General features: G+C 42.6%; 1 protein-coding gene across 1 annotated transcript in view; it reads right to left on the bottom strand.

Annotated features, from left to right (window-relative positions):
- The window catches only part of igsf3 (immunoglobulin superfamily, member 3), an 87,044-nt gene extending 84,954 nt beyond the window's left edge, over positions 1-2,090 (bottom strand). Inside the window, exon 1 of the mRNA XM_033617357.2 lies at positions 1,071-2,090. Within this exon, the coding sequence (XP_033473248.1) occupies positions 1,071-1,110 (40 nt within the window). The 5' untranslated portion in view covers positions 1,111-2,090. The remainder of the gene's footprint in view (positions 1-1,070) is intronic.
- Positions 2,091-13,458: the final 11,368 nt, after the last annotated feature.

Genomic DNA, 13,458 nt, shown 5'->3' with positions numbered 1-13,458 from the left:
CAAACCGCTTCCCGTTTAACCATATGATTCATGGCTATTATGTAATCTGAAAAAACCCTCCGTTCTCCAGCCTACACTGTAGATAAGATCTGTCGTCTAACTGTGTGCAGTCTTCTGTACTGTACACGGAACAATACAGCTCACGTTTTTCGTGGAGAATAATCATTCACAGCCCACTCAATCCCAGTGAAAGTGACTTCTGATGCGCGGAAAGGGGACGTGAGGCAAGGCACAGACTGGTAATCCTCTTGGCCAAGTGGGGGCCTCCAGCGGGGTCACTTCCACTCCCACTCCCGCCCTCCCTCCTCCGTCCCCCCAGCAGCGCTGACAGGCCTCCCCATCCAGGAACAGAAAAGCCATCTGGTGTTTGTTTGGGACAGTTCACAGGCAGGATGCACTGTGCTGTATGAGTGTGTCAGCAATCATGCCTGTGTGAGTGTTTGTGTTGTGTCACCCAGTGTCATCGGCTGTGCATGCCCCAACTCGCTTTTGTCTGTGAAATCCAATAAATTGCAGGTGAAATGTGTGAGAATGGTAGCTTTAACCCCTGGAGGGATGGCTTACAAAGCTGGTAGCCTACCTCACACCCACTGGATGACTTCATAGCCTGGGGGTGTTGGTGGTGTGTCATCCAGGTGTGTCTATAATGTGTGTGTAATATATACAGTATGTATGTGTACATTTATATGTGTGTGTGTAGGTTACCTTCACACAATGGCAGGATGTCTATATGATCAGTTCATGAACACAAGAGGTCAGGCTGTATAGGGTTAATCTGTGACTAGAAGTCCAAATATCACATTAACCTAGTTCAGCACACACACACACACACACACACACACACACACACACACACACACACACACACACACAGCTGTTCACGGGCATCTGTCATTATCGCAGTGATTATCGATGTAGCCTACTTCCACCTGACTCACCATGACTATTAGTTGCTTGCCCAACTATAATGCACATGTGTCACACAGGTGCGCCTCTATGAGCCAAACACAGAGGCACATTAGCGGCACAGATGAAGGCTGAAAGGCTGAGAGCTTCCTCAGATGACTTACCAAGCAGCGCACAGGCAAGAAGGAGCGCACCGGTTGCCATTGTGTGTTGCCCCGCAGATCCACTTGTAATATTCCCTTCAGATGAGGAGGGGATGTCTGGTCGGGTTTGACAGTGTGGTTAACCGCTGGTCCTGAATCAGAGGATCTGCGGATCCCCGAGCGACAAAAGCGGCTGGGATTTGTCTTGAGAGTCAAATCCACAAGCCGGTGCGAGTCCGGCGGTTTGCCAGTGTCCGACTCACCTCTCCGGTGTCCTCCTGATTGCAATGAAAAGCCTCGGGGTGTCTCTTTCCCCCCCTCACCTATCTCGCTTTTATCGCTGACGACGTGTGCGTATGCCAGGCGCCTAGGCGACCCAACCCACTCTCCGTTTACTACGCATCTGAGACTGCGGAGGCGATTCACACTCGCAGCCTCCTCGGTAAAAGACAAAAGTCCGGCGTGACTGTCTTGCGCGTATTTGGAGACACAAAAAAAAACCTGATTACAGACAGGAGGCTTAAATGCGCACAGGAGGGATCAGAGAGTGCTGTCCGTGTGGAGTCAGGCTGAAATAAGTCGTTGCTATAATTTTCCTCCCCTTCGCTGATGGGAGAGCAAATCGCAGTCCAAGCAGGCTCTGGCTTTCTCCACGGCAAATCCCGGAGACTATAATCAATCTCCCACTATCGCTCCGCAGAAAGCCCAATGGGCGGGCGCTCTAGATGAAGCAGACAAGGCTTTGTGCTCTGACACAATAAATCAGATTAATCAATGAATACTGGAACTCCGAACACTGGGATCTTAATTGTACCACCAATACACCTGAGCCGGTGTGTCCTCAGTCACAATGCGTAAAAATGTCTCCGACAAGACGGCTTAGCAGCTCCAAAAAAAAAAAGCTGCTTTACTCATGAGTTCAAACACTACTGCTTAATTATAATCTGTCTGACAAATGCTGTGATCTGGTCCCAGACTGAAACAGTCCACCGCATTTCTTCTCCCAAGGTTATTCCCCTGCTTCCTGCTTGCCACTTTTGTTTGCCTGTGCAGTTTGAAAACTTAACAGCGTGCTGCCTTGTCTGCCCCCACCCCCCCTATCCAAGACCACGCCCCGGCAGCGTGGGACACCGTCCACTATGGGTGAGGCCGCATTTGCATTTTTGAAATTCAAATTCTAGGCCATGATGGTTTGAATGGGTTAAGCCAAGTGCAGGGTAATTAAACCTCCAAAGCTACCAATTTTCCTCAGCTTTTTATTTTGCAGGGTGAAGTTTAACCACCTTTTGAGGGCTGACATGCATCATTATGGCACCAAATCACATTATACTGCATATTAAAGTGTGTAATGATAGGGTCTTTCAAAAGGAAAAAAGGAAACAAACGCTTTTTCTGATACGAGCCTATTCATTTATGGTGTTTACTTGTCTTGTGCTGATCACAAAAGTCACTCTCTCATGCATAATTCAACCCAGCAGTCAGTGTGTTATAGGCAGACATTTTATATCACTCACACCACCTTATTTTCCCCCTACTCCTACTGCCATACGCACAACTGGCAATCAGCATAATGAGGTGCCACTCTGCCTGGGAACTATCAGAACAAACACTTCTTTCCCCCCACCAGCACACAACAATTCACCTTTCAGGGATTGCAGGTTGCAGATTCCATCCCTCTTTGATTCAGATCGTAAGTAGCTAAAGCAAGCATTACTTTGACATATGCTGAGGTTTATTGATTTGCACGACTCTCTTGCTGCAATATTTTGGAGGATCTCAAAATAGACAGGGTGAATGGGAGTTTGCACGGAAACAGAAAGTAGCACGATGAGATAATACTGCTTTGGTGGGGAAGCTATGAAAGAGCGTTGCTTTCTGGAAAAGGACAGAAATATAGAACCCCAAAAGCTCAAACTTAGTGAAACCCAAAGCTCCCTTCTTTGTAATACATAAATAAATGAGCAGGCCTTTGCATGCGCATACAAAAAGTAATTGCAATGGACCCATCTGGTATTCTCTTTATCAACTGGGAATTGCAAGTTCCGAACACTGCCTGAATGCAACATGAATAGCGTTTTTTTTGGAAGCAGTAAAAATGATTTTTCTCCCTTTGCTGTGCTCGTGGATTTCAGCTCAGATAAAACTTCCTGAACAACCGGTGAAGTGGGTCTAAGCCCAGAGGCACTGAGAAAGATGTTTACAGAGTACAGTACGTTAATAAACCGTAACTTCTCATCTGAATAACAGTTAAGCAAAGTGTTAATGAAAAATGGGCTCTTTTTCATTCCTCCTTCTGTCTTAAACTGTGTCAAGGCATTAAGAGAAAACAGAGACAGCTTTTAGCATATTTATAAAGAGAAAACAAAGGCTTTAGCAGACACTGCTGCCTACAAAAAGTAAGCCAGAATGGGATTAGACACTGGTATGAAGCATGTGGGCTATTGGCTCATCTTCTCCACAGGTCTATCCAGGTCCACCGCAGCTGAATTAATACAGAGCCGGCTAGGTAGGCCATGTGCATTACACCTGGTCTACATATTGCTGCACCTAAATTTAGCTCAGTTCTCCACAGACTCCTTATTGCATGGGCGAGTGATGGCACAGTTTGCACAGGCAGGCAGCTAAAAAGGCAGCTGTGACGTTATTTGAGCCCAGCATCATGGTAGCACTGATGATGAGATCACCTTTGACCCCTCATGCCCATGTTGGCAACTATCCACAAGTGTATTTGCTTAGAGAAAAAAGGATTCAGAGGAATGTTTGCAAGTATGGTGGGTGCTGGGGATCACAATAGGTCTCCATGGAAACAGAGGCATCTGCATTGTGTGCACTTCATAACAGGGTCCGTCACCTAGAAGATAAAGTGTTGATAGCTACAGCTTTTTTTGTTCTTCTTTTCTTTAACAATGTCTTTTGTAATTGTTCAGCTCTGTTTCAGACCCTGTTTTTTTTTATCTCAATATTTCAGCACCCTCACAGCGCTATCTGTTGAGCTAGTGTCAGCAAGGTTACATACAGTAGTACAGCAGAGCGAGGTTGGATGTAGAGAAAGAGAGATTTGTTCACGTATTTCATCATACACACATTTTCATAGAAAGTCCCAAAAGTATATGAATGATTTATGGGATTTCTCTCACATGAATGTGTCAGTTTTACACAGAGAAGTGTGAAGAGCCAATTCGCACCCAATCACATACACGTTCAGATGCATACATTAATTCAAACGCGCACATACAGATGCGGGTGTCGCTTCAAATTACATGTCAAACGTACATGTGAAACCACACAAACATGGACTCACATGTGAGCCCACTTTGTTGACGAATCCCAGCTGTAAGCTCACAGGGTGCACGGGGGATACAATGAGCCCTGTTACACAAATGATCTCTGAAACAAATGAGAAACGTATAAATAAGTAAACAAAAGCTCTTTGTTCTGATACAGTCAAAAAGCAAGAGAATGAAACACAGAAAAAAAAAACTTTTCCTTCCGGTCATATTTATTCTAAGAAGCTTCCCGAAGAGGAGTGAGAGAGCAAGACGGGGAGGTATGGGGAAATAATCCAGATGGGTTAAGATAAACAGAGAAAAGATAAAGTGAAACATTTCATTGTCAAACAAAAGTTGTGTTGCAGTGTGTGCTTCATCTAAATTAAACATGAGTGCATGTGGGGTTATGAGGTAAAAGGGATTGGGCTTTGCTCACGGGGAGAACTATTGTGCAAAGCTCCTTCACAATCTATCAACAAGTATGGACGCATTCGCAGTCCTAACATTTCTCCTTATCCGAACACATGTCCCAGGTTATTCTGCTTATTTCAGACATGCATAGGCCCATGCATGTAGAGCGTATAGTCGTAGGTATCAACCTGACATATTGTGTGGGTTTTGACAGTCAGCAGACTGACAGACAGCAGGCAGACGGCAACACTCCAGCTGGGACCAACCAGATTCAAGAGTGCCACTCTTCTATCTAGGATTTAATGTAAGCTGAGTCACTGCGCAGTCAAAGTAATACACTCCAATTTCTCACGCCACACTTCACATCAGCTCGGAAGATTACACACCGCATTGTCAGATAACCTTTGATTATATACAGCTGACGCTTGTGCGCTCAGAGATGTAATTGTGCCTTTATGTTATAAGTGTCACAAAAAAACCAGCTAAAAATCAGTTATGCAAATTTACAGTCCATGAAACTTCTGTATACATTCATAGCCACAGCCACAGGGGTGTTTTTTTTTTCACATTGCATTAGCCTGCCAGGAGCAAAAATTGCTACACTTTCCAGCAGATTAATTATTCATCATATGGGCTCTTAATGTAGAGTATTAATGTGAAATTTCTGTCAGCATCTCCTTCCATCCATCACCTCTCATAGCCACTTTCTCTCCCTTTCTTTGTCATTCTTGTGACACATATTACTCAGATTTCTTTTTTCCCCCTCTTTCAACTTGAAAGCTCTGATTGCTGTGATTGTTTTATAATTTTATATATATATATATATATATATATATATATATATATTATATATATATATAACGGAACCTATGCGTCTGAATGGGTGTTCACTCTTGAAAGTGCATGCATGTGATTGCACTGTAATCTTTTTCTAATCATTTGTATAAGAGTTACTTTGCATACAAGTACCACAGTAACACAGCTTTTGCAGTAATTACTATAGAGTGAAAGGGTCCGCTCTTTTGCTTCTACCTTCACAGGTGGCCGTGATTACATTAATGTATGTTTATTTAAATCCCCTTTGTTTTCGAATTACGGCAAAGCTGACGCAGCAACGTGGACAGAGCACCACATGTAATTTTCCTAATCATTAGCTGACAGGTGGTTGCGAGGAATATCCTATATTTATTTCATTGCAAATGATTATGCTGCATGTGGCAGTTAAAGGCCTTTGAGTGAAACAAGCACTTGAACATCTGGGCAACAATAGATCCTTATACCCCGGCTTACTGTAGGTATTATTACACTGTGTTACTGCAGGTGTTAATATACAGACGGTGTCAGCAGCCGAGCCACCAGGCCACGCTGAATAACAGAACAACGCGGATATAATTATGACTTGTTTTTTGGCAGCAGTGTGGGTAAAATCCTCCCGTGTCATGAAGGACAGCTGTGTGCACTTGTTCTTTCGTTGCATGAGGCAGAACTAATTATCTGGGATCTTCATTAAAAATAATTTTAGTAAGGTTCATACAATTGTGTTGCATTAATCTCCCTGCTTCTCGCCGTCTGTCTGTCTTTGTCTTTGTCTTTCTGTCTCATCTTGATTATGTGGGTGTTGCCCGACGTGCAAACACAGCTGAATGTCATACATTATTCATTCGTAATGCACTGGACAAAGTGACACACACACACACACACACACACACAATGTATTCTCAGAGAATAGCTCATGATGGCAAGGGCATCAAGGTGAGCTTTCGACACACTGTGAAGATTGTTCGACTTTACGCCCCAAAACACAAACCACATTACACAACACGCACGCATTTCATCATCATCCCTCACAGGTACAGGCTTGTCCTTTTTGCTGTTGGGTAACAACAACAAAGCAGATGCTATCTATCAACTGCTGGCTGAAAAACATCATTTGCTTTTCATGGTCACACTTACTGGAGCCTTTGCTTTGTGTATACAGAACAAGGTAACTCTAATTCTCACCACACACCCATGTAAAACTGACATGACTCATGGCAGGAAGAGGAAGTATGTGGGCAAAAAAAGCTGGCTTTTGGAGGCACGGTTACAGTAATACGCCACCAGATTACTGAATCACGGCATTATCCAAGCTGCTCACAAAAGAGGGGCATTGCATGTGTAATTTTATTCATCTTAATGAATACATAATAGTATGTATCACGCCAATGAACATTGATGTCTATTTGTTTTCACTGATTTTGCTATTTCTTTAAATTAGTTTTTATTAATTTACCTAATAAACCAAGGACTGTGACATTACTGTGCACAGTGCCGGCTCATTTTACTGAGGTGGCAGTTAAATCTGGAGGAATGACAGGGTAGTTGTGACTTTAATTCAAACAGATGAGGGATTTTAACCAGAAGATCTCAGGATGATTCCAAGGGAAATGTCTGTTATTTCCCCTTCAGACCAACACAATACAACCACACAGTTATTATATGACCTGGGTTTGCACAACCCAATCGCTCAAATAAATGTCGGCATTAGGGATGTTCTAACTAATTTCCCTCATGTTGAAACTCAGATTGAATTGACCCTTCCCTAAATCCCACCCCCGATTCAGAATGGCCAATCCTAACGTAGCATTGTGCCAGCTCAGACCAGGATTTCCTTAATTTGCAGGCTGGTTTTGTGGATTTGGAGCTAAATGTTGTGCCTGGGGCACGTCGTGTATTAATGATACTCGTTACCTGGAGCGGTTGGAAAAGATATACGTTTCTTCCCTGTTCCAAAACCAAAATCAAACCCTGAAAAGTGTAGGGTTAGCTAGCTAGCTACTGAAGATATAGCCTACTGAATGTATACACATGCTGCTTTTGCTCTTTAATGGTTATAACAGTGGAAAAAAGACCAACCCTGCTGTACAGGAACCAGTGAAGGGAAGCAGGGAAACTATGCTTATATTCAAACAGCTCTGTGTCAACGCAGTGTGTGCAGATGAACGTTGTTTGACTTCCCCTGGAGATCCCTGCAGTCTGGTGGTGGAGGTCCAGGTGCTGGCAGCGGCATGTGGGCGAAGCCAAGCACCGTTCATCTGCACACACTGCGATGCCACACAGCTGGTTCAATATCGGCAAAGCTTCCCTTTATATTCATTGTCCTATGTGGCAATCAGCAGTGATGTGGTGGTTCACTTTTACACTGTGATCTGTAGCCTATAGTTCGGTTTTAGCTTCTAACTATCTTTGTCTGTTTAACCTGTTGTTGCTGCTGAGTCAGTTTGACATCCTGGATATATCCTTCAAACACAGACTGTAGACCCCTCTGTCTGCTTCTCTCTGGAATCACTGTTTCGTCACAAAATATGATAATATTTCTTCAGGGAGTGCAGTTAGTTACAGTATGGGCTCCATGCTTACTCTGACAGCTTGTTGGACCATCATAAAGGGGCGGGGCTTAATCAACAGTCAATTAAGTTTAAATTTAGAGTAGTCAACTAATCTAACAATAAGGCCTGATTATTACAACAGCATTTTAATGGGTGAATGCAATCATGTAAATTTTTTTGGTACAAGTGAGGAAGGGAAGCAGCATTAAATCAACAAGTCGACTAATGGCACACATCCCTAGTTGGCACTGTACATTTCTGTAAAGTGCAAACCAATGAATATGTTCCATTTATACGTTTCATATGTAGCAAATGTGTTAAAACTTTACATTTCCTGACCTTTCAATTTTAAATGTTATGTTGTGACAGCACTGTGGTTAATGTGTGTTTAGGTTTAAGCACAAAAGCACTTAGGAAAAGGTCAAGTTTTGCCCTAAAATACCAGGTTTTGTCACAACAAACATGTCTGGAAATCTTCCAATGTGTCATCAGAAATACCTGTTTTTATTGTTTGCTGGTCTGGAACAGTGGTCTGCTGCTGTCTGCTGTTTGACAGCCATCTCACCGAGTTGTCACACCATCCACATCCCCTCCTCCTGATGAGAAACTTTGCTCACATACATGCAATCTGAACTACCTCACTTTGATATGATACATATAAAAGTTATAATTGTAACATATCCATGGTTTACAGAAACGTACAATGCCTTTTATTCTGCCAGCTGGGCTGGTTCACAGCCTGCTCCTGACAAATGCTGAACACAGGTCTGACATTGCTTGATGTTGTATGAAAGGTATACCGAACAATAATTATAGGGTTACTGTATGCTTTCATTATTGGATTACTTTAACCTCAAGGGTAGAGTGTGGTGTCAACTTCCAGTCCTCTAAACCATTATTTTCGCTGCTCACTTTAATATTATTATAGGTTGTTGCAGTTGCATTAGATGATCAAAAGAGAGAAAAAATCTGACAAAACAGCAGTGGCCATTAGACTGTTGTCATTAACCCATGAGCAGTCTAATTGGTAAATGGGTCAAACCTGTGTCAGACACGGTGTTTGTGTGTGTGAAAGTATAGTGAGAAAGGACGGGTTTCATCTGACAGCAGGGGCGTTCAGTAGCAATTATTTCATAGAGAACTGCTTCCTAATTAGTGTCTGTGAGACGAACATTTCGTCTGTCATTTTTAGGAGGTCAGTTTATTTTTCCACCACTTGCCTAAGTTAATGCTTTAAATGTTTCGCATTCTGTTTTGTTTGTTTGTGTGTTGTCATGAAGAGCTGTTCTTGTTTCTGAGTGCAGTTTGCACTGATATTAAGATTTTAAACAGTAACATGTAATTTTAGTGATCAATTTAGCTACTAATGACTATCATGGGACTGGTGTTGGAAATTAGCTTCAGCTATGTACATGCGTAAAGTGCATCGGACACTGCTACTGCAGCTGTAACTGTCAGTTTTTCTGTACTATTCCCTTGCAAATAAACGAATAAACTAAAAGTAAACAGTCATGTGAAGGACGTCGGACTCCTATTTCAACATACAGTGGGGTGCAAGGCATAGAAACACCCTGGACACATCTCCAGTCCATCGCAGGGCTAACAGATGGGAAGAAAAACATTTACACTTGTCTTTGAACTCAGCCAAGGCCAGGAATCTAACATTAGGCTGTACAGTATTCCTTGATCAAAGAAATAATTAGACATGTTGGGGAGTAGCCTACACTGACTGTATTTACTTTCCTAGCTGAGAGGTAGTTATGGAGATTGATACCACTGTCATGCTTCCAAGCTAAATATGAAGCTACAGCCAGCAGGAAATTAGAATTGCTGAGACTGGAAGACTGGTAAAAGAAAACAGTCTGCCTCCCAGCAGCTTCAAAGATGCTAACTAACTAACATGTGATTAGATCCATCCAAAATTAAAATGTAAAAATAAATGAGATATAATTGGTTAATTTGTGAGCTTTGCCACACTACATGTTTCCACCCATTTCAGTCTTTGCAGGTCTGAGTTATGTGGGAGCCAGCCCCATAAGGAAAAGTCTGAACTCCAATGAAAGCAGTGACATCATACATCTGTGGGGTTTGACAATACATTCCCAACAACCATTCAATCACAAATAATGCATTTTTCAATGTAACTATCATTTATGTTAAACATAAATAAACACGGCTAAATAAACATGTTTTCCGAGAGACCTATGCACCATATTCATATACACTTCGCTACGAAGCCACCGTGGTGCACAATAGCCGAGAATATTGTGTGAACTCTGCCATTTGGGAGCACAGGAGGTGCACATATTCAAACCCATTTGGAAGAAGAAGCCGCTGGTATCAGCCGACATTATCTTAATATTGAATAGAACATAGGTGGAATATAACACAATAAGCCCCTGGGCTCAGACACATTAAGGGTTCCCTTACCTCCCTTTAGGCAGGTACAACATGCTGTTGTTTCTCCCCACAGAAATGACTCAGGACTCAGTGCATCTAAAGTCCTGTAGAACCCTGTTTTAAAATATGACATAATGGTTTCTTTCTTGTGACATCTTCAAAGTGAATATCGAGGCTGTGTCTTCAGATTTTCTTTTTTGGGACTTTTGGAGCTCTGTTATGTTACGACACTCCTGTAACTTGTGCTTTTCCTAGTGTTTCCTTGTGTTTCCCCTTTCCTGTGTTCCTCTATGTCTTCCTCCCCCTGTTTAATTTTGTCCATGTGCTGGCGTGGGCATGGTCCCCCTCCCTGGGTTCCCTGGTTTCTGGCTCTGCCCACCATACTCACCTGCCTCATCAGCTCATCACCTTGCAGTATTTCTTCTCCAGCTCTTCAACCACTCACTGCCGGATCGTTGTTTAACCAAGTGGTAGATAACCTCACAGCCGACTAAGATATTCTTAGTAACTTATTTGCTTGTGTGTTGTTTCCGTGTTCAGGATCATCCCTCTCCTGCTATCCAATTTCACCTGCACACGACGCCAGCTTCATCACGGCCTCCTCCACTTCATCCCACGGACCCGGATCACAGATCACGACCATTCTAATTTCTTGTGGCAATAAAGCTTTTCCTGTGTGCTGCGCTTGGGTTCCCCTCGAATTCATAACATGTTATTGACATGATGACTAAGCAGTTTGACAAGAAATGTTAGTAACGGTGACTTCATGCAGAGGCTCTGGTTTATGGGCTCCCCAAAACCCCTGGGCCCCTGTGATACACCCATGGAATAGAACGTAGAAATATAGTTACCCTGCTGTTGACAAAAGGTGACTGCTGCTGACCTGGTCTACAAGACTGGCTATTTTTTTCACAATTGTTGCAAGTAGTAGGCTGCTGTGTGTGTTTGCCACAGTGTTGGACCATGTTTTATTTATTTGTTTACATGCGCCCCTAACCTTAGTTATTTTAGAGGCCCCTAGAAGGTTCAGGTTATAACTTGAACCCTGAGTCGTAGTGTTAAAATAACTACCTGCTGGCAGTAGGTAGCTTCATACATTACTTAGTGTACTACTGACACCAGAGTGGTATGAGTCATCTCAGCTAATTCTTAGCAAGAAAATAAATAAGCATGTTTCCCAGAATGTCAGACTTTTCCATACAAAGCAAAATTGGCAATTTGCTTAAGTTAAATTCAAACACCACAGAGTAGTGTGTAACCTTGGGTTGCAGGGAGTAATGTGTTAAGTCTAATCTGCGAATACTTCCATCCTCATGTCCTTGAGCGAGCAAATCTGAAAAATAACAAAAATTTCAAGGCCATGAACTTGTATAGTTGTGTGTCTGCAACAGCGCTGAGAAAACTATGTGACATCATCACCGGTGGTGAAATCTTAAACGGGACAACTGAGAGCGCCTCCGTCTCCAGGACACCAAGTATTAAATCCCGTTAAAGGTCACATTGTGGTATTGATGGCGATGGCACACAATAAGTCACACAGTAAAGTTGGTGTACAGGAAGTGACTCAGATAAGGGCCTGTTAATGCAAGGGCTTATTGTAGCGACGGTAATGCCTCTACTTTTCACCTGTAATAATCTATCCATCTGTTCTTCTGCTTTTTATATCCGAGCTCTAACGCGGAAAATGAAACGACAATGGAAGATGATATTCCATTATTTTGATTTAGATCAAGGCAATCTGTGCAGTGATACTTAATCAAAGCATTCAGATGGGAGATGGGAGTTAAAAGATAAAGATTCCTGAGCCGTTTGTGTGTATTGTTGAGCAGAGGTAAAGCCCAGGGCTTCTTAAGTGATTGGGTCAGTCCGATCTCTTATCTCTGCTGCCTGCCAAACAGAAGAAACATGAGCTGCCTTCCTACCTCGGGCTGAGTCATGCACTTCACTTTCTTAAACAAACACACTTGCATATTCATCCACGAGGACTAGCACACACACACACACACACACAAGGAGCGCACACACAGCAGTTTAGGACACACATACACCTGCAATGAGAAACACAGCCTCTGATGCAAATGCTATCTCATGCTAGCAGTGCCATGCAAAACACTTTCCCTAACATGCCTTTGAGCCGGCTCTCCTTTTTCATCTCACTAACATTCATGTGGGTTTTTCATGTCCTTCAACACTCATAAACAGAGGTGCATCGTGCTATATCTTGTGACTGACTGTCTTGCTGGAGAAAACTGTGCTATAGAGCAAAATATCAGCATGTGTGGACCTGCAGACGGTCGTGCATGCACACTGCCTAAACAAACTTCCATCCAAGCCCTTCTGACTGCGAGCACTTGTGCAAGAGAGGACCCACAATCCCGCACTGCGAATCATAACATGCAACATTTTGCAAGTCTTGACATTCTCATCTTGCATCATGAAGGCAGAAATAATTCTTGTGGGTCGGTATTGATTTTTGGGTTCAACCTTTGGCACCAAATGCTGCTGAAGAAAAATAATTACAGTTTGTTATGTTACTGTGGAGGGACTTTCATTAGCCAAAAAATATATTATTTTTTAAATCAATACGATATTTGGAGTCAACGTGTCAGATGGAGTCATGTGATTCAAGCATATTAAATGTTCCAGAGGATATTAGTTTAAGGATTTGTACATGCTACAAGAAGTTCAGGGAATTAATTAAGCTGTGTTGTTGATAGATTTGGCTTGGATTGCATGGCTGATAATAAGTAGCTGCATTCAGAACAATCAAAAGTGGATTAGGCTTTCATATTATTAACATTTTTCCCTTTTTGTTTTTGTTAGAGGAAAATACTGTGCATGCAATCAGTTCTCAACATTGCAAATACACTCATGAATAAGTTAAGTATCTGCAAACATATGCAAAAAGAAAAGAAAAAGACACTGTGTTGGCCCGTGTCCCATGCACACTTGCTTTACTGC

Source organism: Epinephelus lanceolatus, chromosome 14 (assembly GCF_041903045.1).
Source record: "Epinephelus lanceolatus isolate andai-2023 chromosome 14, ASM4190304v1, whole genome shotgun sequence".
Taxonomy (NCBI): domain Eukaryota; kingdom Metazoa; phylum Chordata; class Actinopteri; order Perciformes; family Serranidae; genus Epinephelus; species Epinephelus lanceolatus.
The sequence above is the reverse complement of the archived record's forward strand: the minus strand, read 5'-3'. Positions and strand labels throughout refer to the sequence as shown.